The sequence below is a fragment of the Chaetomium globosum genome, genomic scaffold (assembly GCF_000143365.1).
Source record: "Chaetomium globosum CBS 148.51 scaffold_1 genomic scaffold, whole genome shotgun sequence".
In the NCBI taxonomy this organism is placed as follows: domain Eukaryota; kingdom Fungi; phylum Ascomycota; class Sordariomycetes; order Sordariales; family Chaetomiaceae; genus Chaetomium; species Chaetomium globosum.
In genome coordinates, this window is record NT_165976.1 from 668,568 (window position 1) to 694,482 (window position 25,915).

General features: G+C 53.9%; 9 protein-coding genes across 9 annotated transcripts in view; 5 read left to right on the forward strand and 4 right to left on the reverse strand.

The window, feature by feature from the left end:
* Positions 1–1,054: 1,054 nt before the first annotated feature.
* CHGG_00220 (uncharacterized protein) lies at positions 1,055–1,763 on the forward strand (the record flags this gene model as incomplete). The annotated part of the gene is made up of 3 exons (XM_001219440.1): positions 1,055–1,442; positions 1,496–1,638; positions 1,692–1,763. The coding sequence occupies 3 exons, from the start codon at positions 1,055–1,057 to the stop codon at positions 1,761–1,763; spliced, it is 603 nt and encodes a 200-aa protein (XP_001219441.1).
* Positions 1,764–2,094: 331 nt separating this feature from the next.
* Positions 2,095–7,292, reverse strand: CHGG_00221 (uncharacterized protein; the record flags this gene model as incomplete). The annotated part of the gene is made up of 4 exons (XM_001219441.1): positions 2,095–4,057; positions 4,150–4,503; positions 4,654–7,217; positions 7,275–7,292. The coding sequence occupies 4 exons, from the start codon at positions 7,290–7,292 to the stop codon at positions 2,095–2,097; spliced, it is 4,899 nt and encodes a 1,632-aa protein (XP_001219442.1).
* Positions 7,293–7,579: 287 nt separating this feature from the next.
* On the forward strand, positions 7,580–8,823 carry CHGG_00222 (uncharacterized protein; the record flags this gene model as incomplete). Its single annotated transcript, XM_001219442.1, has 5 exons — positions 7,580–7,676; positions 7,751–7,827; positions 7,922–8,492; positions 8,546–8,675; positions 8,784–8,823. The coding sequence occupies 5 exons, from the start codon at positions 7,580–7,582 to the stop codon at positions 8,821–8,823; spliced, it is 915 nt and encodes a 304-aa protein (XP_001219443.1).
* A 1,422-nt stretch (positions 8,824–10,245) lies between these two features.
* CHGG_00223 (uncharacterized protein) lies at positions 10,246–11,268 on the forward strand (the record flags this gene model as incomplete). The annotated part of the gene is made up of 5 exons (XM_001219443.1): positions 10,246–10,306; positions 10,358–10,415; positions 10,465–10,825; positions 10,907–11,099; positions 11,162–11,268. The coding sequence occupies 5 exons, from the start codon at positions 10,246–10,248 to the stop codon at positions 11,266–11,268; spliced, it is 780 nt and encodes a 259-aa protein (XP_001219444.1).
* Positions 11,269–11,498: 230 nt separating this feature from the next.
* Positions 11,499–14,505, reverse strand: CHGG_00224 (uncharacterized protein; the record flags this gene model as incomplete). Its single annotated transcript, XM_001219444.1, has 5 exons — positions 11,499–13,100; positions 13,163–13,411; positions 13,494–13,610; positions 13,668–13,998; positions 14,348–14,505. The coding sequence occupies 5 exons, from the start codon at positions 14,503–14,505 to the stop codon at positions 11,499–11,501; spliced, it is 2,457 nt and encodes an 818-aa protein (XP_001219445.1).
* A 431-nt stretch (positions 14,506–14,936) lies between these two features.
* CHGG_00225 (uncharacterized protein) lies at positions 14,937–15,287 on the forward strand (the record flags this gene model as incomplete). The annotated part of the gene is made up of 2 exons (XM_001219445.1): positions 14,937–15,026; positions 15,201–15,287. 2 exons carry the CDS (start codon positions 14,937–14,939, stop codon positions 15,285–15,287), a joined length of 177 nt encoding a protein of 58 aa, XP_001219446.1.
* A 3,435-nt stretch (positions 15,288–18,722) lies between these two features.
* On the forward strand, positions 18,723–19,195 carry CHGG_00226 (uncharacterized protein; the record flags this gene model as incomplete). The annotated part of the gene is made up of 2 exons (XM_001219446.1): positions 18,723–19,036; positions 19,132–19,195. The coding sequence occupies 2 exons, from the start codon at positions 18,723–18,725 to the stop codon at positions 19,193–19,195; spliced, it is 378 nt and encodes a 125-aa protein (XP_001219447.1).
* Positions 19,196–19,372: 177 nt separating this feature from the next.
* Positions 19,373–21,542, reverse strand: CHGG_00227 (uncharacterized protein; the record flags this gene model as incomplete). The annotated part of the gene is made up of 9 exons (XM_001219447.1): positions 19,373–19,410; positions 19,505–19,740; positions 19,838–19,941; positions 20,050–20,247; positions 20,320–20,371; positions 20,613–20,648; positions 20,728–20,859; positions 20,912–21,000; positions 21,063–21,542. The coding sequence occupies 9 exons, from the start codon at positions 21,540–21,542 to the stop codon at positions 19,373–19,375; spliced, it is 1,365 nt and encodes a 454-aa protein (XP_001219448.1).
* A 3,157-nt stretch (positions 21,543–24,699) lies between these two features.
* Positions 24,700–25,915, reverse strand: part of CHGG_00228 (uncharacterized protein) — a gene marked incomplete at both ends in the record, with an annotated part of 3,091 nt that continues 1,875 nt past the window's right edge. The window contains 2 exons of the mRNA XM_001219448.1: positions 24,700–25,040; positions 25,663–25,765. Coding sequence (XP_001219449.1) covers positions 24,700–25,040; positions 25,663–25,765 — 444 coding nt within the window. The remainder of the gene's footprint in view (positions 25,041–25,662; positions 25,766–25,915) is intronic.

Below are 25,915 nucleotides of genomic sequence, written 5' to 3' on the forward strand. Positions count from 1 at the left end.
GTAAGCGCGCTTCAGCCGCCGAAGATAGGACGTTGGACACTTGGAGACTAGCCTTCAAGCCAGCTTACTATTCGTACAACTAACCCACGAGCATCCGCAGCAGAGAGGGCAAAATTGTAAGGAGATAAACCAGAAAAGGAGGATGTACGGGCTTCATGAGATCAGGATCCATTTTAGGATATGTATTAGTAGATTGTATGATAGTTGCCCTTTCGGGTTAGGCCCGCCGGGCGGAATAAATTGTGTGTGTGTGTGTGTGTGTGTATGTCAGTGGCTCCAACATATTGTGTTTTAGACGGTCCGTCCCTCTCTTCCATGACTCTGACCTTTGGACCCGGGAACAGTCCCTCCCGCGATTGGTCCGTCTTACGCTGGAGGAACATGGCCCCTGCAGCAAGCGCAAGATTGAGCACGTTATTTACACCCAGAAGCACCACCGAATTGGGCAACCCCCAGGAAGGCCAAGCACTCGTGACGTTTCCTTCTTCTCTGGAGAGATGGACGGATGTAACTCTAGCCTCAATCACGAGATGGCATGGATTCTCCTCAGCTGCATAAAGCATGCTACGCCCGGGACATCTGGATCGTTGTGTCCGCTCTCATGCTTGGGGACGCAGTTCACAAACCCAGACAACACTCATCGTCAATTACCACTAACTTTAACGCTGACAAGATGCACAGTCCGCTTCGGTCTTTGTTGTTGATATTAGCATTCTGCTCCATCGGGTTGGTGCTAGGGAATAGCGCAACGGAGCACGAGCTCAATAGACGCCGGACCCTATCCGTGGGGATTGTCAGTGTCCTTCCATTCAAAGATCTCTCGGTCTCCTGTCTGACTTGTTAGGTCATCTACCCCGGCTGGGAACCTTTGGATGTCTTTGGTCCCTTACAACTGTTGTTCTCGGTAAACTGAAAACCGCCCGCTGGCCCCGTAAACGGTTCTTGGACTTTGTGCTGAAAGATGGCCTGATAGATGTCTGCCCGCTACAAAATAACGCTTTCGATAATAGCCAAGGAGCCTGGCCCCGTCACCGCCGCCTACCCGCCTCACATGATGGTGCCGGCAATGCCAGGAGGACCGGTCATGGACCTCGGCTATATGCTCCAGCCCAAGTTGGTAGCCACACACAGCTTTAGCGACGCCCCGGCTCTCGATGTTCTGCTCGTCCCCGGAGGTTTCGGCCCCGTCACGCTCGAGCAGAACAATGACACCTCCATCGAGACGTTCTTGCGCCGCCGATTTGATCAACTTGAATACCTCCTCAGCGTCTGCACGGGTAGCGCAATCCTTGCGTCCTCCGGTCTCCTTAATGGGCACCGTGCCACGAGCAACAAGGCTCTATGGTCATGGGTGACGACGCACGGCGAGAATGTCACTTGGGTGCCGAGCGCTCGGTGGACAGAGGATGGCAAGATCTGGACGAGTTCGGGGGTAGCATCGGGTGAGATGTTCCCCAGTTTGTGGCGTGGCTTGGGCTGCGGCAACGGCTAACAGATGCGGCAGGTATCGACATGATGTATGCGTTTCTGAAGCATCTGTATGGGGAGGACGACCCGAACCTTGTTGCGACCATGAACGCCATCGAGTACACCCCGCATACGGATCCGCACTGGGATCCCTTTTCTATCGTACATGACGTACGTAAACTCCACCCTTTTCTCCGTTGATAACAACCACGCTAAAAGATTAGGTCCCCGGGCATGCCAACGGTAACTTGGAGAGCTGTGTCAAGCCGGTTGGGACTCACTCCCGGGATGATTAGGCCCAATGCCTTTGTGTTCGTTTGCCCCCTCACGGGTCCGCGTTAGCATATTTAAGACAGCTGCTCTTTCTAGTGTACGTTGCGTTTGTACATGAGTTATCTAGCTATGATAGATCAATACCTTGTCTATTTCAAGGATCCACGTCGAGAATATACATGGCGTACGATGGCAATAATGCAGAAGCAATTATTGTGGACGATGAATCGGTAGGAAATGGTGATACTGGCCGAATACATTCTCTGCGACTTACATTTAAACCCCATCAACCATCACAATAACCACCCCCCCTCCCCCCACCTCCCCCCACGCCTCTATCCAACATTGTTCGGACTACACCACAATGGTTCCGTAGTCCTCAGAGAATTGGAGACCTCCATGAAAAACCACGACCCGTTCTCCAACGGCAAGTGCAACAACATCACGGCTCCTCGCGACCCCCGTGACAATCCGGGCGGGGGGGATAACAACTGTGCAGCGCAGCTCCCCAGAAAGGGTACGCCACTCGCTTAATGCAAAGAAATGGCGTTGCACAGGCGATTTCCTTTCTACTGCCGTTGACCCTGCCCTCTTGTTGAACCCTGAAATCTCTACGGCCTCCGTCGCCTCGTGCCCTAGGTTTACACTGCAGACCCAAAGCTCAACGTCTAAAAACAGAACCCTTGCCGGCCGCACGATGCCTAGCACGGCAATGGCAGTTGGGCTGACGGACTCCAGAAGCGGCTCAACAGTGGGTCGCGCCACAGCCAAGTCGGAGAACCGGTCCAAGGCGGTCGACGGCCATAGGTATAGACGCGGCGGCGCAAGGGTTGTTTCTCGGAAGAGCTCGACCACGAAATCGCGTCCGAGGTGGTAGGATGATCTCGAGACAGCCGAAAACTGCTGCTGCTTGAATGTTTTGTCAAAGCCTGATGACGGTTGCGATGGGTCTCTTGCGAGCAAGATACCTTGGCTTTTTGTCATCTCGGAGAAGTCGGCCCAGGCGTAGATTCGTACGACATCCCCAGAGACTAGGATAAACCAACCGAGATTAGTCGGGTGGCAAAACGAGTAGCGAGAGACGAGCTTCGTTTCATTGCCTGCAGGACTCGATCCAGCACCGCTCATTCCTGGCAACGCGTTTGCCGGATGCGTATCCTCCGTTGTGGTAGCATTGGGACGAACTACTCCCCCGGAAGGGAGTTCCCAGAGCTCAGCAGCACAGCGGCCATTGACTAGGACACGATCTCCAGCCGCATTAACAGTCAGGGACGAAACGGCGCCGTCAAAGACACGGTCCCATAGGATCAAAGTTCCGTTTGGCTCGGAAGTTGACCCGAGTCGGCTCAAAGCTGCTGCCGTTTCCGCCAGTACCACACGGCCAGCGTCGTTGGCTGAGATTAACAGGTTACGCGATTCCACAAGCACAACACAGACAACGGATGAGTTGCCGGTGTGCTGGTATAAGATGAGGATCTCCCTGGCGTCCACGGCTGAGAACAGAACAACATCACCGTTGCTTTTACCAGCCACGATCACACTTCCATCATTGGAAGCCACAAGAGGACTGGTGATCTTTAATTTGGTGACAGAGTTGGGAATGTCGGGTGCCCTCGGTAACTCAGGAAGCGTCAGCCGCGTGACAACGTTGCGGTCATGGTCCTCGACCCCTTCAACACTCCTTCTCACCAACCCGATAGGTGCCCAGACGCGCGCTTGTCGGTTCCGTATATCAACAAAACGCAGCCCATCCGCACTGAGCGCAATACTGCGTATCGTGTCGTCCAATGGGTGGCTGGAACGGTAAACCAGTGTTAGCATGGCCCTCCCCGCGGCGCAATCCAAGTCCAAGTCGAAGACCTCGATGGCCCCTTGGGCATTTCCTATGACAACTCTTTGGTTGTCGGGCGAGCAGGCAATGGCAGTGGCGTAGGTGCGGCGTCGTCGGACGAGCATCTCCATCGTGTTGTAGTCAAACAGACAAAGGTCGCCCGGTTGGTATGCCACCAACAGCATTGAAATGTCGAGGTTGGGGTGAAAGACCATGCAATCAAGGCCAGCGGTGGGGATCATTTCTTGGCCCACTGTTCCCAGGACCTGCACCTCAAGGGCATCCCAAATAAATATTGGCACGTCTTGATAACCAAGGGCAAGAAGAGTCCCATCGGCGGTATTGAGAAAGGCAGCGCGGTTCGGTCGTGAAAGGGGAGGCTTAGGTTGGGATTCTGGAAAGTGATTGTGATCCTCCGTATGATTGTATACATGTAGTTCGAGGTTGACCCATGAGATGGACTCGTGTTCCCCTGTGTCCAAAGACCTGAAGAGGTCATACCCAAGGCGTTAGCAAAACAGGCAACTACCAGAGGAGTGGGGGGGGATGGGTGTTGTGCCCTCGTGAACGCGACGTACCATTTCGTTAACTCACAGCGCTCGGAAGCACACAGGATTTCTTGGGCGCCGAGCAAGATGACAGCTGATGGACATGACCGTAACGAGAACGAGTAAAGAATTGTGCCGACTTTTATATCCCACACAACCAGGTGCTTTGCGCTACAAGAGGCCAGAAGTCCATGATGCCAAAACCCTTCCAGAAGCCGAACGCCCTCTGGGTGCTGGAGTTGCTGCTCAACCTGCAGGGGAGATACGTGGTACAGAAAGATATCGCCAGTAGACAGCCCAACGGCGATATGGCCCTCCCCGTACCGTACCGCCAAAGGACGCCCTTGTGGGAAATCCATCCGAGCGACACAATCGTCCCATGAACTGGGTGGAAGACCCTTAATCTCATACCGTCGCGATAACAATGAACGTGGAGCTTTGCAAAAGTTCCGAGATATCATTGAATCCGGTGGGCAAAGGCGCGGGATGAGGCGGTGGATTGCGGAAGGACAACGCAAGAGTTGTTCCCGAAACCTGGCGGCGATGTGCAGAATCTCCGTTAGCTGGCCTTGAAGAACCTGAGTGACCTCATCTGGGGTTGATAGATGGTTGAACCTGGTATTGAGGTATGCTCGCAAATTCATAGCGGTGCGAATGAGAGGTGCGAGGTTACCGTTAGTTGCAATATGCTGTATCCAAGAAAGCAAGCTATCGGACTGGAAGAAGGCGAACATGTCGTGCACCAACTGGTCGTCTTGTGTATTACCAAGGAAGATGTGTTCTGAAAAAAACCTCGATGCGTAGTCAAGTAGAGATGTGGTGATCGTCCAGGCAATGTCTGATGTCGTCCCAAATGTGGTTGAATGATGGTCTCTTGGCGTTGCTAAAGCCCCTGGGCCGAGATAAGACTTGGGGGTGTTACCCGCAATGTATTTAAGAAGTAAACTTCCAAGGCGTGTATGGCCGTTTGTCTGATCGATCGAAAGCGGACCCCCGGCATCCTGTGATGAGAGTAAGAACTCTCGGGCGGTTTCGTGTAGTATCTGGACGTTTGTAAACTCGTCAATGAAGAGAAGCTGCCCTGATAGTTCTGAGATTGCTTTCGCCGGCGTTCGGAGAGTCTGGTTGGTGTCCAGGCTAATGGCTGTTGTGAGCTCTTCCACTGTTAAGGGGCGGCAAGCTAGGACGACCCAAGTCAAAAGGGACTTTGCCAACATGGCGTTCCCTTTGTCCCTACCCAGAGACTTTACCATTAATGAGTACAGGTCGAATAGAGCGGCGGGGGTAGCATCTAGAACATCATCCATGGTTTCCTTGGTCCACGTCTCAGCAAGGTCTTGGAGAACGAGCCTCGTCCAAAGAAACGAGTCGCGGGATCTCTCCACGATCTTCTCACACAGGTATTGGCGTTCCTCGTCGCTTTCTAGTTGAGTCAACTTTGAAAGTGCGGCGGTTGCAAAAAGCCGTATGTCTTCGAGGGTGTCGATGTCTGACAACGTTTCCTTGATAACCCCAGTAGGCGAAATTGACTCTACGCCACGTTCAATCCCTTCCACGCCGCGGCTTGTGGCAAAAAGATGGATACCAGGTGGGAGGCTCGATAGAAGCCTCTTCTCAAAAAGTGCATTGAAGCCTGAGCATTCATTTATGCCATCCAGCACCCAGAAGTGTCGAACGACGGAGGGTATTTTGGAAATACAGTTCGTGAACAGTCTCTTCCAAACACTACTTTCGTCTTTCTCATCCCATGAGAACCCGTCCCGAGAGAGTTGGAGGATTGCTTCCTTCACACTGTCGTCCTGAATCGCCATTTGGAAAGCAAGAGATCGGAAGCAGTGGTGCAGGGTCGATGTCTCGCTTCTGTTATGTTTGAACATGAAGTAGCTGCACGTATACTTTGAGTCTCGTAGGTCCTCGACAACGTGACTCGCTAGGACGGATTTGCCAGCTCCTGGTCGTCCAAGAAGCCAAAAGATTCCAGGTGAAGCGCCACATTTCCACGAGGCAAATGTCGCCCTTTGGGTGAACCATTGACAAGACCCTGGTTGTTTTAGGTTTTGGAGGCTATCGATATCTTCTTCCGGAGCATCTTGGATCTCTAAGAATGCGGATAACCGCTCGCGGGCCTCTCGCGGGGACGAAGGGGGGTAATATTGTCCTAGCCCAGAACCTGGCGCCGCTCGAATTAAGCCAATGGCGGTTGCCAAAGCATTCCGAAGGAGTTTGTAATTTGGGTCGGCCGGGCTCTCGAACTTGCAAACCTGCCGGTGGTCCGCTGCCATGGCCGTAATCTCTTCCTTCGGATACCCTAGGGTCCCAGAGTGCTTGTCCACGATGATGCGACTGATAAACCCAGCACCCCTCATGGGTAAGGTTTCATAAAATGACCACAGCCGGAGCTCCGGGGCAAAGTGGCGGAATGTGTCGTTAATGGCCGATAGTACCGTTGAATTAGGAGTCAACTCCGTTACGAAGGGCTTTTTCCCCCACCTGACCGCCAGCATGTTCTCTAGGATCGCGGCCATGTTAGACCCACGGTGTGGTGTTGCGAGAAAGAACATGGAATGCATTCGACGAGCTATATCCGCTGTAGCCGGGTCCTGGCGTGCCAGTATGTATGCTTTTTTGGCCACGCACCCTCCCATACTGTGGCCAACGAGGATGATGCGCGTGTCGACCTGGAGAATGCCGGGGTGGTTGCGGATAGCGTCGATTAGAGACTGCCCAAAATCATGGATACCTAATACACTCTCCCGACGTTCGAGCCAGTCGCCCTTGTAACCAAAGACGTGGACACGCACACCCATGAAGTCCTTGTCCGCCGGCAACCATGATTGAGGCCAGTAGTGCTCGGGGTCGGAGGAATAACACCATGTTTTGCGACTGCCACCACCCAAGCCGTGAATAAAAACTATCTCGGCGCTTGTCTCCTCGGGCGATGGTGGTTCGTGAATAGTCGTCAAGCCGATTGCGCCTTTCAGTTCGTCTTTCTTGGGTTCAACAGAGGAGGAGGGGAGAGATGATGGACTGGTCGATCTCTCTGACCTTGTGCCCGTCGTGGGACGAGCCAACAGCGTCGAAAAGAGGTTCCTCCGCGGCTGCTCATCTGAGTTAGGTCACCATTCAACATAATTGATAACTTGGATTCCTCTTACCTGATCAACTTGTACCATGGCAATGTTCAATGGTCAAATTTAGACCGATTTGACGTTGTCGAACTTATCGAATCCAATCTTTCATTTGGTACCCCGGTTCCATCCTCGTGTCAAAATTGACTTCGTCCGCCCCAGTCGAGAGGCACAGGAGACCTGCAGGAAAGCGTGGGGCCTCACCCCGGTACTGGCGAGAGTTCATTGGTGGTTGGTGTTGCCTCCTGGGTGGCTCAGTTCCATAAGGCGACATCCGCGAATCCGGCCGGAGCCTGCTCAAACGTCGACTCAAACATACAGCCCGGGATATGATGGAACCATCTGCGTTTCAAAGTCTTACAGGTTCCCCAAGCTCCAACGTCGAGATAACGGCATCAGAATTTCTGGTTGATGTGAACGTTCTAGCCGGTAAAACGCATCTCCAAGACCACTCAGCTAGACTCAGCACTCGCATGTTCTGACAACTTTGAACCCCGCGCCAGAGATTCCCGATGTCGTAAGAATTCTCAGCATTGAGCACCTTCCCGGGTCCCGTTGGGCAAGGATCTCGCGGATTCGGGTTTGTCAGCCAGATGGCGGCGAGGAAAGCTACTTTACTAAGGTATAGTTCGAATCCTGACTCCAAAACAACATGACTAAAAGCACACGGGTAGATATCGCTTGGGCATCAGGGAAGAAAGGCTCTAAAGGGGGAGTTTGAGGCTACCTCAGCGATCCATGCCGCCGTACCCAACTTCTGCCCAAAGCCCATCGCCTGGGGTAGTTTGCAAGGCGAACCCAACGCCTACTTCTACCTTTGCAAATACCATAGCTTCACCGACGCGCTGCCTCAACCAGGCCCTTTCTGCGCAAAGCTGGCGCAGCTGCATCGAAGCCGCACCTCGCCCGATGGCAAATTTGGCTTTCACTGTACGACTTTCAACGGTGACATGCCCCAGAAAAATGATTGGTGCGATACTTGGGAATCCTTCTTCGCCTGTGGGCTGCGGTACGTGTTACAAGTTCGCGAAGAAAGGGCAGGCCCAAATCCTACGCTGGACGAGCTGCTTCCGGCATTGTTCCACAAGGTAATCCCGAGGTTGTTGCAGCCTATGGAAAGTAATGGCCGAAAGCTCCGGCCGAGCCTAGTCCATGGAGATCTGTGGTTCGGAAATACTGCTGTCGAAAGATGTTCCGGGGAGGTCATTGTTTTCGACCCTGCTGGCTTTTATGGACACAATGAGTGTACTGGAACCTCCCAATTCCCTTGACTCTCACTGCTAACGTTTTGCCCCCAGACGAGCTTGGTAATTGGCGCCCGGAACGAAATAAGTTCAGACATGGCGGTTACTTTGAGGCGTACCACGCCCACATCGGCCAAACGGAGCCGAAGGAGGACTACGATGATAGGAACGCGCTGTATGCGTTGTACGTCCTTTGCATCCTGCTTCTTCTCCGGCTTCTTTCGTTACCTTCTGCTCCAAATTATCCTACATTGTTATTGTCTGCTCCTTTTCCCTATATATTTAATTCTAGTTCTGTCCCGCTTCCTTCAGCTACGGCCCCCGGACACTGATCTGACCATCACTATTAGGAAGTTCAATCTGCATGCGGCAACACTTTTTCCTGATCGCGATGAATTCCTCCAAATGTAAATAATTGACCTCTCAATTAGGTATCCATGTGCCCAACCGAGGTTACTGATTCGGCATTAGGGCTATTGATGAGATTCGTAGACTGAATAAGAAATACCCCCATGGGTACGAGGGTAATGAGTAACGGAGTCAAGGATGGGAAGTGCGTCACAGTACACGTATTCTACATGTAGTTGCGAGGGGTTCGACCCAGCCGTCAATCTGATATGCGCATTGCTTCTACGATACATGCTGTCGAGGTGACCCTCGAGTCACACCGTGACCCGTATGTAGTCTGATTCACCGAATGAATAACCCGAATGTTAAGGACATGTTTCAGGACTTTTTGTATTTGGTCATGATTGTAACTCGATAAGCTTTCAATACCCCCCAACCCCAGCACAGGCCGCTTGGGTACGGTGTTGTAGACCAGCGCTCATGGTTTCGAAAACATATGTATGCTGTCATGTGGTTGTACGGAGCAGGTTCTGCCTTTGTTGCATCTTGGAAGTTGGAATCAACACGACGCAACGGAGGAAGTAAGGATGACCAAATCTGGTAACAATACTCGAGACTGTTGACGGAGGGAGAGGAACCGGCAGCCTCGGAACCAGAAAACGGGCAACCAACGGTGTTTAGCCAAGGCCCTTGCATCGCAAGGGGATAACCAAGCCGGGCCGCCATTGACGTACGGCATTTCAAGAAGCCCATGTAACTGTACACAATGCTTGTTCCACGAACCCCGGCTGGTGCAACAACGCAACGTGGTAGAATGTCCCGAGGCCACTAAACTTTGCTCTTATTTTTCACGGGGAGATCATTTGCACGGTGGCTGTGGGGGCTCGGGGTTAACTACCTATGAAAGGTTACCCTCCACATGGTCCGCAACCCGGAACGGGAGTGAAGAATCAGGAATAGGAGGACGCCCCAACGCGGCCCGAGCTCCAGTAATCTATATATGGATTATCTGGCAACATTTGCCGTGGATCTGATTGCAGCGGTTGTTCCATCGGCATATTACCCCCGCATCCTGTGACACCTCAAGCCTACTTGTCCGCCTGTCAACGCTACCAATGGAGCTCCAGCTCCATGACTGCAACCCCAGAGGTTGTCACAGTGGCCGCCATTCTCTAACAGCGAGATTAACTCCCACCCTGCTGGGCCACTAGCCATATATTACATATGCAGGCGATACTAGCGTGATTTTATCACAATGTAACAACTTAGAACTTTGGGTGGGACTCTTGGGGGCGAGAACTTGGAATGCTCCTCCTATAAACGCCCCAAGCCAGCCCTGGAAAGCCGTTTGGCAGACTACTGGGTTTTAAATCTCCTCTACTGGTAACAGTAAAACCGGGACCACGATGAGATTGTATCTAGAAACCATTTTAGCGGCAGCGCTCGCTCCTGGGGCCCTTGGCCATCGTAAGTTTCGCATCTCCGTGCATGGCCATCGAAACTGACCCTTTTCCCAAGAAATAATGGGGATCCTCCTCGTCAACGGGACCGAAACCTTAGAATGGAAATACGTCCGGTAATTCAAAGGCCACCATTATCCTGTTGTATAACCCTAACACATATAGCGACGTGGGCTACCACGAGGCATACGGCCCCGACTCGTATCCCCCGGGCAACGAGTTCCCCAAAACGCCGCCGCAGATGGACATCAACCACCCCGACATCACCTGCGGCAGAAGTGCCTTTGATTCCGCGGCCAAGACCGAGACGGCTGACGTGGTAGCTGGGTCCGAAATTGGGTTCCGCGTCTCGTGGGACGGCAACGGAAAATACGGTGTTTTCTGGCACCCGGGCCCTGCACAAGTCTACCTTTCCCAGGCCCCCGACGGTGAGCTCGAGACTTACAAGGGCGACGGGGACTGGTTCAAGATTGCCTATGGTGGTCCGGTGGGAAACAATGAGTGGATGGTATGGGGGGCGCACGATGTGAGTTTGGGATTGCTCGGTCGATTCGGCCCCTGAACGTGGATAAAAACATGACTAGGTACTGACCACGATACGATCTAGTTCAACTTCACGGTTCCGGAGACCACGCCGCCAGGGAAATACCTGATGCGTATTGAACAATGGATGCCCACGCATATGTCCAACTACAGCCAGTGGTATGTCAACTGCGCCCATGTCAACGTCATCGGGCCTGGTGGAGGAACGCCGGCAGGATTCGCCAAATTTCCGGGAACTTATGTGGTCGATGACCCGGGTGAGTATAGTCTAATGCGAGGGATCATAACACATTGGCTTACCTTACTGTTTGTTGTTTAGGCCTCAAGATTCCTGTGAACCAATTTGTCAATGGTGGATACGTGCCCGACGATGAGATGAGGCTGCTTGAGTATAAAGCCCCGGGACCGGTTGTTTGGACCGGATGAGCAGTATGGGGTGCTAGCGGAACGCGTCAGAGTGAGTGTGAGAGGATCCCCCACGTTGGAACTGACGGGAAGTGTTAGGATAAGTGACATGAATATACGAACGACGGCTGTTATACTAGTAACGTATCTCTCCAAATCCGCGAGCATCAAGGAATAGTGCCCCGTTGTCAATGTCATCATATTAGTAATGCTATTGACCTAGGGTCTTGCATACTGAGATGCCAAATGGGTTAAGTGGTATACCGCGCAACATCACCACCGCCACCCGGCCAGGATCCCGTAAATCCTTCCGAGGTGACAATGTCGGTGCCGTCCGCCAGCCTCAAGGTAGCATACGCATCCTTGCTACACAAGCCAAACGCCTGTAATCCCACAGGGTTCTGCTTGATAAAGTGCATGTGTCGCTGGCACTCGTACGTCCCAGCACACCCCTGGTAGCCCGGCCCGCTGAAGAAGGCCCAGCTCGCCGAGGCATACGTGTGAATACCCTTCCCGCCGTTGAAATAATTTGCAGGCCCCATCCGGCACCTCTTATCCCCGGCACCGCAATGCGCAAAGGTCGGGTCTCCCCACCCAGCCTCATCCACCGTCCACGGCGCGGGCACAACCATGAGGTTGTTGTCACCCTGGTCGTAGTTCGTCTCGCTCTGCAGCATCGTCACCAGCACATTCTCCGCCTTCCGGAAGTTCAGCTGATATAGCCACCAGTGCTCCGACCCCAGACCATGCAACCAAGTCCCCTTGGTCGCCTCCACCAACGCACCCCTCCCAGCCGCGAAGCTGCTGCCACCATCAAAGTCCTCCGCAACATGGTCAGCCACCCAGTTCCACACATTCTCCACATACACGGACGACGTCTTCGCAAAATGCATCCCCAAAAACGCCGCCTTGCACTGCGCCGCCGCATCCCGGCACGCATTCGTCAGCGCCGACGCGCCCCTCGTCCCGCCCACCGTCACCAGACTATTCCACACCGCCACATCCCCCGGCTTCGCGCCCGCCATATGGAACTGCATCAGAATCGCGCCCGGTAACACATCCCCCACCGTCACCCTCATATCCTGAATCTGTGCCACGCCGACATCACCCGGCTGGCCGACCTGGACCACCGGCTTCGGGTTGCTCACATCCTTGAAGTACGACCCCCTCCCCACAATCGTCGCCCAGGCCTCGCCGACGATGCGGCTGCCACGCGGGACCAGGAGGGTCGACTCGACGCGGTACTTGCCAAAGGGGAAGTAGGCGATCTTGGACTGGCTGGCGGCCAGCTGGAGGATGGCGTTGAGGGCGGCGGCCTCGTCCTTGGTGTTGTCGCCGAGGATGGTGCGACCGCCGTTTTGGGCCGGGTCTTTCACGTTGAGAAAGGAGGTCACCGGGGTGGAGGCGTAGTTGGGGGCCGGGAGGGCCGGGTAGCGACCGGAGGGGGCGAGGGCCGAGGGGCGGGAGAGCGGGGAGGTGGTGGGCCCGTAGATGGGGTTGCGGTTGACGGTATTGCCGTAGGTGAATTGCGAGATGTGGGATTGCGCCGGGAGGGTGAAGTCGCCGGGGCCTTCGGCGATGTTGGTGTGGAGGGTGTCTTTGTCGAGGTTTTCGATTAGGTAGCTGGGCCAGGAGGTGGTTTTGAAGGTCACGCCGGAGTTGATGGATTTGGCGTCGATGAGGGCGATCCAGGGCGAGCCGCCGGTGTTGAGGACGGCAGTGCCGACGGTGTCGAAGGTCGGGTTGATGATGCTTATGGTGCTGCCACCGTCGATGAGCATGCCCACAGTGTTTTGATAGAAGCTGATGCTCTTGAACACGGCCTGTTGGTGGCCGTTGTACCAGATGCCGTTCTGTGAAAGCTCAAGGTCAGTTCCATCCTGTCTGGGTCCACTCGTCAGGCCGGTCTTTTTACCTGACCACCTTCGATGCGCACGTCCGACACGCTCAGAGTAGATCCCCGACCCAGGCGCATGCCAGAGTGGCCCGCGCCATTGCTCGAGTTGGGCATACGGATCTTGACGTTTTGGAGATGGGCAGCCTGGGCTACACCCCACCAGAGGGCGACGAAAGGTGCGTCCCTGGGAACGTTGGTGGTATCGAGGACAATGTTCTTGAGGCTGACGGCAAAGGATAGCTCGCCCGAGATGCCGGTCGTCGGGTCCTGACCGGAGAATAGAGTGCCATCACGGGGGAAGTTGGATGAGGCCTTGAGGACAGGGGGCTGTTGGGATTTATTAGCATACTGGGTCCTCTGGTTGCGGTAATTCTCTCACATTGGTAGCATCGCCCATAATGATGGTGTCCGTATTCATCTTGATGGTTTCTGTGATGACGTACTCCCCAGGCGGGATATAGACAACCTGCGAGAGCTTTAGCACAGGTTCCTAGCCAACATTGGATCATGGAGTGAAGCATACCCGCGGCTGGCTAGCAAACCATTGGCCATGTCGGGTGTTACCATTAGTGGCAGCGTTGATGGCCGTCTGGATACCGGCGCCATCACCGGGGGTGACAGCCCGGAACACCTCATAGTTGTAATCGCCATCGAGATCGGGCGCGAAGCCGCGCACATTAGCCGATGTGTGGTCGATATTGGCGTACCAGAAACTGCTTTGAGACTGGCGCGGGCCAAGTGCAGGCTGGGGCGTCGGCGATGCGATTGCAACACCAATACAAGTGGTGGCAAGCAGTGTTGCCAATGACTTGAGCTTGGCCATGCGAGATGATGGTCTTCCCGCAGACTGAAGCCTATAGAAGTTGTATGAGGCTTCAATGAGTCAATGATGCGAGCGTGAGAGTAGCAGAGAAAGAGGTGAGGAGCGAAACTCAAGTACCAATTCCGATCTGCACTCAAGAGATCTGAGCAACCATGCATGCCTGGAATTCACTGAGGAGATCCCATCTCATCCCATGCCTAGCGGCCCCTTCACCCCACAAATCTGCCGCGGGCCGAGCAAGGTGCGTTACCAAGGCCATGGATCCGAGTAAGAACCCCCGAATATTGGCCAAGTTTGCAACCAAAAAGTAGCAACAACCCCGCATGTGTGTACTCGGGATGGGATCGAGAGTGGTATTCAAGGTTGTGAAGGTTACGAACGGCCCAATCGCAACCAAAGTTCCCCTGTCGTGGCGCCCGAATCCACTCCAGGCATCAGCATTTCTATCACTCGCATAACTTGAGCCTCCTGAAGGAGATTGGGGCGACTTGAGAGTGGGTTCCGGGCACACCACATCGGAGATAAGTAGAGTAATCATATATGCAGGCTGGTAGGTATAAGTGGAAGAGGCGCAACCTTGATTGTGGTGCCGCTGGCAAAGAACACACGATTGCCAGTCACCCCAGCGCCACCCTGAGAGTTGTTTGTTATTCCCATCTTCCTGACGCCTCGGGCAATGCACTTGAAGTATGTGATTGGTCGGGAGTATTTACACAGGTGCTTAAGGTACACGACGAGTGCTAGAGGACTGTTCTTATTAAGCGGCTACCTCTTTGAAATGGAAATTCCTATTATCTTATTAGGTACCTATAGATGCAGGACGAACAGCACGTCACCGAGGCCGACTGCAGGCTGTGGGTGTCCCAGACAACCTCCCCGTTTAGGCACACGCTAATTCGCGGGCAAACCAACGTCGAACTAGAAGGTGGTATTAGAATCTGAAGCGCGAACGAATATTCCCGGGCCACAATGCAACACGGGGTTCTTAGCAGTCCAGTCCCATGTTTCCCCTACATCTCTGCCATCATCATCTTCAAGGAGTCGGAATTTTGGTGGCTAGTACGTTATCAAGATATACCACTTGACACTGCCGGGATCCGGGATGGTTAATATTGCGGGCCGACTGGACCATCTTGTCAGGCCTTGATCAGGCTAGTGGTTTCCACGTGGCGGCGGAAAAGTAAAGACAGTGGACGACGATGTTTAATTATATAATTTACATTATTTTGGCAGGCAATGGGGCATCTAGTACATAAGTACCTCGTTAGCGCTCAAAGGGCTGGCTTGCTATCCCAGGCTCAGAAGGCCATGCCCGGTTGAGCGGGCTTCCGAGATAGCAATTTGCGCTGCATCGGTTGGTTATTGTAAGCAAAATAAACTCCCTGCGCTGAGAAGGCATTTTCTACCTTCCGTATATCCTGGTACGTCCACTGTGGCGCCCTAAGTTCCATGCCAATCATGAGCCCAAAACACAACTCGCTCCATCTTAGGGAATCTATTTCTGGAGTCGAAGGCAAACTCCTTCATAAACAAAACGAGTTTACCACTCGACCGAGGGATGCGATTGACATTCCCGGAAGAGTCCCGGAATGGTGTTGGTGATATCTCAGTCCATCTGGCGTCACTGAAAGCGTCCTCGTAAATTTCGAGTACTTTTGGAGCCGGTGGCAGTTTCGTTGTTCGCGCTACCTGGACAAGCTTGTTCGGGTTGTTCGGATCTCCGGAGTTGGTAGGATCGGCATACTCCGGCCCGTTCCCAGGGGCTTTGGGGTCATCGGGGTTGAACAAGGCCGACGTGGGAAAGGATGGATGGATCTGCCCCTTTAACCACGAATCGACATGTCGTTTCTTCATGAACAAAGCTCCGAAGATGGCGAACGATGGTGCCACGAGTTCTTCGAGCTTGACGAGTTTCTCCAAACCGACCAACTTTTGACGATGGCCGAACAGCAATAAGCTGTCGGTAAGGCTCATCCGGGGGTGGCCCACCACCAAACACCGTAAAGTGGGAGCAAGGTGTCGAAGAATACTGTTGTTCAGGTTAGCCCACCGCCGGCTATCATAGGTGGTGACCAACGGATTTCCGGGCCTGTACGCGTGTATCGAGCTGCTTGGATCCAGGCCCCGAATATGGAAGGTTTCCAGCTGAGATGTTCTTGCGATGCCATCCGCGAAAGATGAAAGGACTTCGAGTGAAAGTGTCTTCGGTAACACATGCAAATCCTTCACGGCTGCAAATACACTCTTGGAATTCAGTGGTTCCCGCCAGATTCTGTTGGTGGGGGGCTGGAAAAATGTGTCGAGCCAAAAGTCGCCGCCGAACGTGAGAGTTATCCGTTCAAGCTTTGGGAACTGAAGAAGTGAGACGGCTTGATATGAAGTCAAGAGCCCCTCGTCAAAGTAACATGACAGAAACTTCAGGTTAGGGCAAGGGAAAAGCTTGGTGGCGTTGTTCGATTCTGCTGAGTGCTGCAAACTGAGACGTAGAAGCTTTGCCAGCACGATATGTTGACCTCGTTGCTTGAAGATCATCGATATCATCTCTCGAGTCATGGACTGGGTATTGGGCTGGTCCCACTTTCCCCAGGTGATATCGGCTGGGAATCTCAATTCCTGAAGCACCGGCATGAGACAAAGTAGCACATAAAACAGTACCTGTCTGAACCGTGAAGTCTCGGCGTTGTCAAGCTGGCGGACTTTTAGCAGGCCGAACACTTCCGCAAGTTTTTGGCCACAGTGAATATCCTGTCGACCCTGGAGAGAGAGTTCTGCGAGTCCTGCCAACAATGGGTATATCGGCTTTGGCTGAGAAGTCCTGCGTTTCCTCCCCGATAGACTTTCTGTGCAACAGAAAGTCTGGATCCATCGTCGCCGCTCAGGGAACAAGATGAGGATGATGAGAAGTTTGGTCATGGCACGCTCTGACCGCAATATAACTGTATCGTAGAGGGCACGGATGGCCATGGGCCCAGAACGATGGCGATTGGTTCGACAGAGAGCCAAGAGGTCGGCGTAAGACTGACTGATTCCATATGTCGGTCGTAAATATAAGGATATCTGGAGCAGCAGCTCATTTGGTAATCTCGCCAGATGACAGGGGGGGTTGCCCTCAATGCTGGAGGGTGGTGGTGGCCGATTCAAGGTGAGCGAGGAATCGGTGTTTGGAGAGTTCCATAGGTGGTTCCCGAGCTACGTCAGGCGGTAGCTGGAGAAATTTATGGAGTAAAGCTACATGTACATACGTGGAGGTACAACGTGGAATGAATTCTCGGACCATTCAATCTCCTATCAACTGGTTTCATAATCTCGGCACAGAGTACATGTACCAACCCCTCTTGAATGATCACCACTTATCATCTAGGGCGTTCGTCCCACATTGTTCACCATTGCATTGTTCCGCAATGTGATAATTATTCACTCCAGGGGGCAGGCAATGAAACTTATGATCCACCAGTGGGTAATGTAAGGTATAGTACCTATTATGAGACGAAGTAACTGGGCAGGTACTTTTTGCAACCATAATGACATGCGAGACATGAATTACGGGCTTCTTGAGCCGAAAAACATTGTAACAAAATGGAAAGGACTGTTGGTAACAGGAGGATCCTGTAAAGACATCGATAGGTGCCGAGAGAACATGAAGATTATCTCGGTACCTAGGTATCAACCTACCTAGGTAAGTTGTAACGAGGCAGGGGTTGGTATTGATAAAGAGAACCTCACACATTTGCGAAATCCACAGCCAATCTGTACAATGCGGTGGCCAGGTACCACCAGGCAGGCATTCAAGAGAATTCAGGATGGCCTTGGTAGTAATTGGTCTCGGATGACGAAATAGCTACGTACCTACCTAGGTAAGCTCTTGTTTCTGAGCACTGTGCAGGTGATCCACCGATAACAAGAGGTACCCAAAGTATATATAATAGGTTGGAGGGCTCTTCAGTAAGATAACACTGGCGAATATATTACCTATAACTAGTTACGGTGTACCTACCTTACTTAAGGCGCCCAATGACACAACAACTCCTTCCCGACTGTCCTGGCCTGCCGCCCTTCAATCCCAATCCCACCACAATTGAAAAACCCCCACCAAACAAACCCCCCTCCACGATCGCCAAACCAGCGCCAAGCACCACCGTAACCCGGTTTGTGGGCCATCAGCAGGCGGCGCGCGCCAGGGCCCAGATCCCCCTCACGCACCGGCAACTTCGGGCCACCCCCCGGGCCAGAGGCGGAACATGACGGATTAGGAAACCCACGGGAAGGTCCGTCTTCTCGAAACACACCAATTTCTTGGGGCTGGTCACAGGCACGGCAGGGAGACGGGAGACGGGAGACGGGAAGGGGACGGAGGGGGGGGGGCTGAGCCAGTTTTGCGGCTCCAGCAAGATGAGATGAGTCCAGATCAACAGGTTTGTGGGTTGGTTCCCGCCTGCATGGGGGTTCGTCCGCGTTCGGTTGGATTTGTGCGACGAGAGTTCCTTTCCGCGCTTCCTTGGCGGTCTCGATCGTCCCGCGCCGCCGCCGCCGCCGCCTGCCAAAGAGTTAATTTTTTTTATTTTCACCTCCCTTCCCCTGCCCGCCTCTCACCGAAGCAGAAAATGCCATCCCATGACAAGCGTCGCGCTAGCCGCGTCTGGGTTGGGGAGGGAGGAAGGTCCCGTCGGGTCTTCCTCCGAGACTGGCGCGCGCGCCCTCACTCAAAATAATGCACGCATACACAAGGGCGCGGAGATGGGTCGGGATGGGGGAATGATGGGCGGTGGTGCTCAGACTGCGGCCATCGGCCGGCCCGACTGGGCGGGTGCGGCGCGCCATCACATTTGGCTCGAGCCTGGTTATCTTGGTCCTCGTCATTGTTTGGCGTGGGATGACGCGTTGTATGCGTGGTCCCCGTTGGGAGAGGACTGCCGCGATGGCTCCGCCGGGGACGGCATTGGCTCGAACAACGCCGGGAACGGACCGGATCGGGTGGATACCGGGGGTAAGGTCCTTCGCGGGGGTCCGTCGCCGTCGGAGTCGGCAAACGGAGGTAGCCGGGGGGAGGGACCGCCGATCAGCTTACTGCAGTACGTATGCAGTGCACGCGTTCCTGGAAACTCCGCTTCCCTGAGAAAACCCCGCCTTCGTGATGGCTTGAATTCATGTTCTTGGGATGGCGTAGGTATAACAAAACAATGAACCCATCGCCTCCCACCCGAGCCCCGCGGCTGTCATGCAACTCCTGATTTGACCCATGCTCGCTCCCTCTTGACTGTATCAAACACTAAAAAAAATACAATAAAAAAAGGCTCTAGTGATAAATGCTGATTCCCCATGCAATGTGTTATAATTGTCAAAAATGTCCTCCAAACCCCCAAACCCTAAAATCCGGCGCATTTGATCTCGGCGAGATGTCGGGCCGGCTAGAAATCCCACAGGGTGCCAAAGGCATGCAACCCGGCTGGAACAGGAAAGGTTAGCGGTCTGCAAGAAACCGAAGGGGCCCAAGGGCACCCAAGAACAACCCGCCAAGGCTTGGAAAAGTCACAACGTACCTGCGCGGCAACCTTGCATCATCTCGTCGTTGCCCTGCATGTTGCTTGTGATGAAGATGACCTCGGCGCCGAAGCTGTCCCACACCTCCTTGAGCAGCTTTACGCTGTCGGGCCGTCCCCCTCGTTTTTTCGAGTCCCAGAGGATCATGCGCTCGGGCGGGATGTTGTTGTAGATGAGCCCGGTGATGGTCGGTCCGAATGTCTTTTCTTGGTCGGATCCTATCCAGATGAGGAACCTAGGGGGCAGACCATTGTCAAACCATGAAATGATAGATGAGAGGCCACGGAGTTGGGTTTCAACATTTCAAAAAAAAAAAAAAAAAAACGACTTACCAATCCGGGCTCTGAATGCAAGTGGACAGGGCCGCACCGATGCCCGTTCCGGTGCAGATGCGGATTCCTCGCTTAAACATGGGCCGAGGCGTGCCCAACGCCGGCTAGCGCAGCCGTGTTAGTCTCGAATTCTCCCCCGCGTGCCCTTTTAGGAAGGCCGGACAAGAAAGCAGCGCGCGGAACGTACCGAACTTGAGCTCTCTGGTCCACACCGTCTTGGGCGGGTCCGCGACCAGGTCCTTGGTGAAGTCGCCCTGCACCCCGCAGATCATGTAGTGGCAGCCGGACTTTCGGCCCTCGCTGATGATGCCGAACGCGTGGTACTCCATGATGGACGTGCGGCTGATGCGCCCCAGCAGCCCTTGCTGCATCCCGCGCTGGAACTTGAGGATGGCGACTTTGGGCGACGGCTAAATTGCGTTCATCCTTGTTAGCGTTGAAAGGGGGGAGGGTCGAGACTTGGGGTGGCCAGGGAGACTCACGATCTCGACTTCGACGGGGACCTCGCGGAGAGTGACCCAGGGGATGAGGACGCTGTGACGGTGTCAGTAAATGTCAAGTGTTGCCGCTGGTGGAGGTGCATCAGGCAGGGTGACGAACAAGATTGTCATGAACACAGCGAACCACAACTCCTGCGCACTCAGCAAAGAGTGCGAGTCGCTTCTCCATTCTCCCGTCTTGATATCATAGAGGTCACCCAGTACCACGAACACCCAGGTGGCCTGGTAGGTATCTGTCAGCTTAACCTCCAATCCTGAGTAAACATTGTACATACCGCGATACCAAGCCACCCAATGAAGCGATGGTGTCTCTCGAAGGTGTTATGGTAGTTACTAGAAGCCGTTAAAACCTCAAAGTACCAGGTGATGGGAGTTAGGCGAAGTACTAACTTGCGAATCCAGGGAACCGCGCTCAGAACAGATATGATAACAGCGACGTTCGTAATGATGCCACTTGCAATGACCGAGCTGTGCTGCATAGCACGGTACCGGATGATGTCGACAATCTTGTAGATGAGCCAGCTACGAGTTGTGTTAATGTTGCTATTCAACACTCAGGGGCGTGTTTACTTACGCAGCGCCGGAGAGGGCACAGCCGGAGTGGATGCCTCCAACATGTTGCAGAATTGACGTCACCCCGATCTTGATGCATACCGGTGCCCACTGAACAAAGATTGTTAGTGGTGCCGTGTAGGTAGGCGTGGGGGCACATGTAGAAAACATACACTTCGTAACCCGTAGATCGAGATCAGGTACAAGAACCGCAAGAACAGCTCATTGCGCATCAACACGGCCATGAGCAGGTTGCCGAGCACCAACGCGCCCAAGTGGTTTCTCGCATAATCCCACTTGTCCGCCGCTGCAAAGGCGATACCGACGAGGTTGAGCACCGTGACAAAAGTGAAGAACTTGCGGTACGTGTTGAACCAGAGCTGGAACAAGATCCACCGGCTGGGCTTTGGCTTCGCGGGTTTCTTGGCAGCTGCCGGCGGCGGACTCGGTGGTGTTACCGTGCCATCGGTCGTTGAGACTGCCTCTAACGCCTTCTTCTCATCGATGTAGGCCACTGGCGGTGAGGCAATCACCGGTAATGCCGCCGTGTTGTCGTAGATGCCTTTCTCGGCGTCATCCAACGCCGTTGACGAAACGGTGGTCCCTTCCGGCAGGGCCTGTTCGTGGTGGGACCATTTCGCGTCGGCAGACATCGTGACGGCGCCCCTTGGGTGAGGGTGAGGGTGAATGGGGGAAGGTGAGAAAGGAGTATTAAGGCTGAGCGGCTGTAGTCTAGAACCAGGCAAGAGGTCGGGAATCTTGCCGGAGCCTTGGTCTTTAACGCAAGTTGAGGAGCTGGGGAATCTTGAAACGACCGGAAGGGTGATCCGCCAGGAACGGTGGCCCGGAGCAGGAGGCAATGACGGCACGCCGGTGGGGAAGGATTGTTGGCAGTGAAGGAGTGTGCGCGCTTCGCCCTGGAAAACCCACGCGTTCCCTGGCCCAGAGCCGCAACGTCGGTTCCAGCGACCCGATGGCGAGCTGTGGCCAAGACGGAGAGGAAAGTCGAACTCCGTTGGACGGCCAGATCTGGGTATTGATACTACCTAAGTAGTCATCCAGGAACACGATTTCACGAGGCGGTGTCCACATGTTTAAACCACACGCTAGCTACCCTCCCGGCGGGTCTTCATGGTGACTCTAAACAGAAACCGTCAAAATGACATGTACCGGCTTCTGCCAAGGCACGAATAGCGCAGCCCAGATGGACTGCCCTGGCATACCATGACCCAGCATCCCGAATTCTCGCCGTAAACAGATATGCCGTGGCTCTCCGTGGGGAACCCAGGGCCGTTCGGGCAATTGCCGCCTCTGGGGGGCTTGTGTGACATGGCCGTGGTCCCAATTAGGATACAAGGACGATATTTCAGCCGAGATTGTTCCTTTCTCATGCCGCCCCCGTTGGAGGACAGCCTGCGCTGATGTCACATGTGCAGGAGCGTGCTTCGGCGGTGCTCAGGGCGGTGTTTGACCGGGGGGGAGGGGTGGTGAAGGAAACAGGGGGGTGCCTGTGTCGAGACCCCCCGGGCATAAAGCCCCGATTAGCCAAATTAACCCCGGATTCTACGGCGGACTCTGCACATCCGCGCGGCAACACGTGCGAGGATCCGGAGACAGATTTTTTAGCGGAATCTGCTGCGCGCTGGGCAGAGCAAAAGACTATATGAATGACTCGGGCGAGAGGAATCCTCAGCCGGCGCACCGCGCTAGATGAGACCACGCGCGATACCAGTCGTTGAGAACACGGCCACCCTCCCCCACACAGAGCGGTATCCCCAGAATGTTTGTGGTTTGCTTTGAAATGCCATGCTTGGTAACTCATCGCGATGGCGAGAGAACCGGAGTAAATGAGAAAGGAGACCGCTAAATTAGGCCGTCGTTGGGCACACCCTTTCGGTTGCCTCTCTCATTATGGATACGTGCCCGGATGGTGTCGTATTCTAGAAAGAAATGCGATCACCAGTCATCCCACCCTCACCAGACTCGGAGAAAAAGCTTATCGGCCCTGTCAACCAGGAAGCGGGGGTAAAAAGTGGAGAGGAGGTTGGCGCGTTCTCGGCGGGAGCGTTGGAAACCAACCAAGGCCGGCGGCGCGTTGGCCCCTGGATGGCATGATTTGAGGCCATGGTCGGACGAGCATGGGTGTGATCTGGTGCTCGCCGGGAGATTCCGTGAATTCTTGACTGCCGACTCTCACTGTGGTGTAAAGCACGCAGGTTGTTTGGGATCTTACATATGCGTTGCCTATCATTCGCGGTAGTTGCCTTTCTGCAGTCCTGCCGCTTCCCCAGACTTCCCCAGACTCGCGGCTGCGAGCCGAAAGGGAGCCACGAGCTCTCGTTATTGGGTGGCGGCCTCCCCCGTAGGCCGAGATATCCCCGGTGTTAAAGATGCCGCCGAGGGAAGAAAATGGGCGTGGGTACAACGTTGAGTCGAAGTCAGGGTGCCCGACAGGAACGATTGCCGCCATACGGGGGCCTCTTCTTTGACCGAGAGCCTGGAACGACGAAAACGAGAAATCAGGCGTCAAAACGACCCACAGCCGGGCTCAGCTCACCCCCCCCGGCACGTTCCCGTCTGCAACGAAACCTGGGAGCTGATGAACAGCTGGTGTAGGTAACGTCGGAAATTCTCCGATGTCACAGAACGGGCACTGCTGAAAGCTTGGCTGCGCTTTGTGTTTGTATCTTCACACCATTATGTTCACAATGATATCGTGAGTATCAGGCAGGTAGGTAGTTTCGTTCATTCTCGGCCAGACCATTGCCGGCATTTCTTGGGGCATCGGACTTTGTTTATCAGTCAGTGCAAAGATGTCGGGGTCAGCCAGGGCCAGCCGTGGGCGGTGTTGGCATGGCCTGCATGACAATCTCCTAGATGCTGACATGCCGCTACACCCGCCGAGCGTATGGGGCTTGATGGGGGTGCTGTTGCTTGTCATCCGTGGTTTGTAAGTCGAATAGCCGGGCCGTCGAACCGAGCACCCCATTCTTGTGAGTGAAACAGCCCCATTTGCGATCCACCCTCCAAGCATCGCTTGACCCGACCCTTCCCGCCCGCGGGTCCTTCCTCCAGCACTGGCGGCCTCGAGATCGGCTTTGTCTCCCGCTGTAACCGCTATCCGAGTCAAACCATTCTATGATGATTGTGTTCTGGTTAATCATGAACGGGAAACAAGGGCGCGTTGCCGAAGAGGAGTCCGCGAGCGAGGACGTGATCCAGACGCCAAGGGCTCTCGCTACCCCGATATCGATGCTCGTGGCAAAGCTGGTTTTGTGAGACGGAAAATTGCTATTTTTCGAAGTTGGAATTCACTTTGTTTACCGGGTAGCAGGCAGGAGCGTGTAATTAGGCTGCTCAAGATGGAGCGGCCCCTGAGATGATGCGTCACCCCGATCCCCGTCATCGGGTCAAGTTCGGCCGCCGATGTGAAATCGCAACGTGGAGGGAGGTAACGAGGAGATCGGCACTTTGAAGTTGATTAAAGCTGGCAGCCTCTTAGGCGGCTATTTCTGGCATGTCACCGTGTCAGGTGGGCTGTCAAACAGCTCGTCGTGGAGGAGCGCTATAGATTGGGAATCCAGAAATGAAACAGAGAGCAGCGGGATGCTTGGGATTGAAATTAAAGCAAAATTATTCCCTTGAAGTAAGGATCTATGCTCATGACTTGACATTGGTGGGAAAACCTAATTGCATAACGGTCGACCAGGCACAAGAAGAACGTTCCTAGTCCAGCTTGAAGCCTTGCCCCATAGGTACCGGTGTGCGGAAACGAAGTAAATACAAGTAAGGCCGGTCAATATTTGGGAATTAAGGTGGCTTTGGGTTATTCCGGCCAGCATGATTGTTTTCGTAGTCGTTTCGATCCTCAATGCCAGGGAACGGCCCCCCCACCGCAACCTTCGGCAAAGGAAACATCATCGTACACTCCCACTCCACCGCCAGATTATCTGCCTCGCTCTCAAAAGCCTCCAATAACTTCACTCCCTTGCCAAATTCTGACATTGCCTTTTCATGACATTCAACCCACTTGTGTTCGCAATCCAAACCATCCAAATCCCGGAATCCCTTCCCAGCCGCCTCAAACCTGTCGTACATCGCGGACGACTGCGCTTTTACTGCATATAGCCGCTCGGGGCTATATCCATTTTCTAGCAGTGTGTCAAGAAGCGGTGAATACCTAATATTTCTCATGAGATTCAGGAATCGGATGCGTAAGTAGTGAGCTACTACGATCCGGGTTGCGGCCAACTCGAGAAAATGGGGGCTTGGAATGAAACATTCCGGAGCTGGAACGGTTTTTGAAGGGAATACTTTCTCCATGTTAGGCGATGACATGGTGGTGATACATGAGGGGAGAGGATTGGGGGATGGGGAGCAATTGGACTCAGCGTGCGTACAGACTTGTGTATTATACCTTGCTTGGTAAACAGGATTAGTTGAGTGATGAACAATTGCTTTTCACAAGCTTTCCATGTGTCGTCACTCAAAGGAAACAGACAAAGAGTTGGAGCTATTGATTGGTGGGCGATGTCGAAACCACACAAATCAAGACAACCACCACGGCAGATCTCTCGACTGACCACGCACCAAGCTGCTCAAAGGACTCGCTTGCCTCGCACCGGAAAACCAATATTAATCCGTCCCTCCCTCCCATGAGCTTGCTAGTGAGGGGCCCTCAACTTCCGATCCGCATCACAATCGGCATCGGTACCTGAAACCGCTCTCAAGACGGGCCTGATATCTAAACGAACCAACCGGGAGCAATCATACCCCCCACCTTGACCACAACTCGACACCCATCTGGCTTACAGACATCGATATCACCGACACTAAACCTCTTGGCCGTGTCCTCAAGTTGCTCAGAGTCAAAAACCTGGTCTCAGTCTTTCTAGTCCTCAACAACACTGCCATCCAACCACGGCGTCCCATAACTTCACTATGATCGAGGTTCTGTATAGTGGCACGCCCTCGATGGAGGGGTCAAGATCGCCTTTCACAAGGGAGGAGCACAGAACGAATCAAA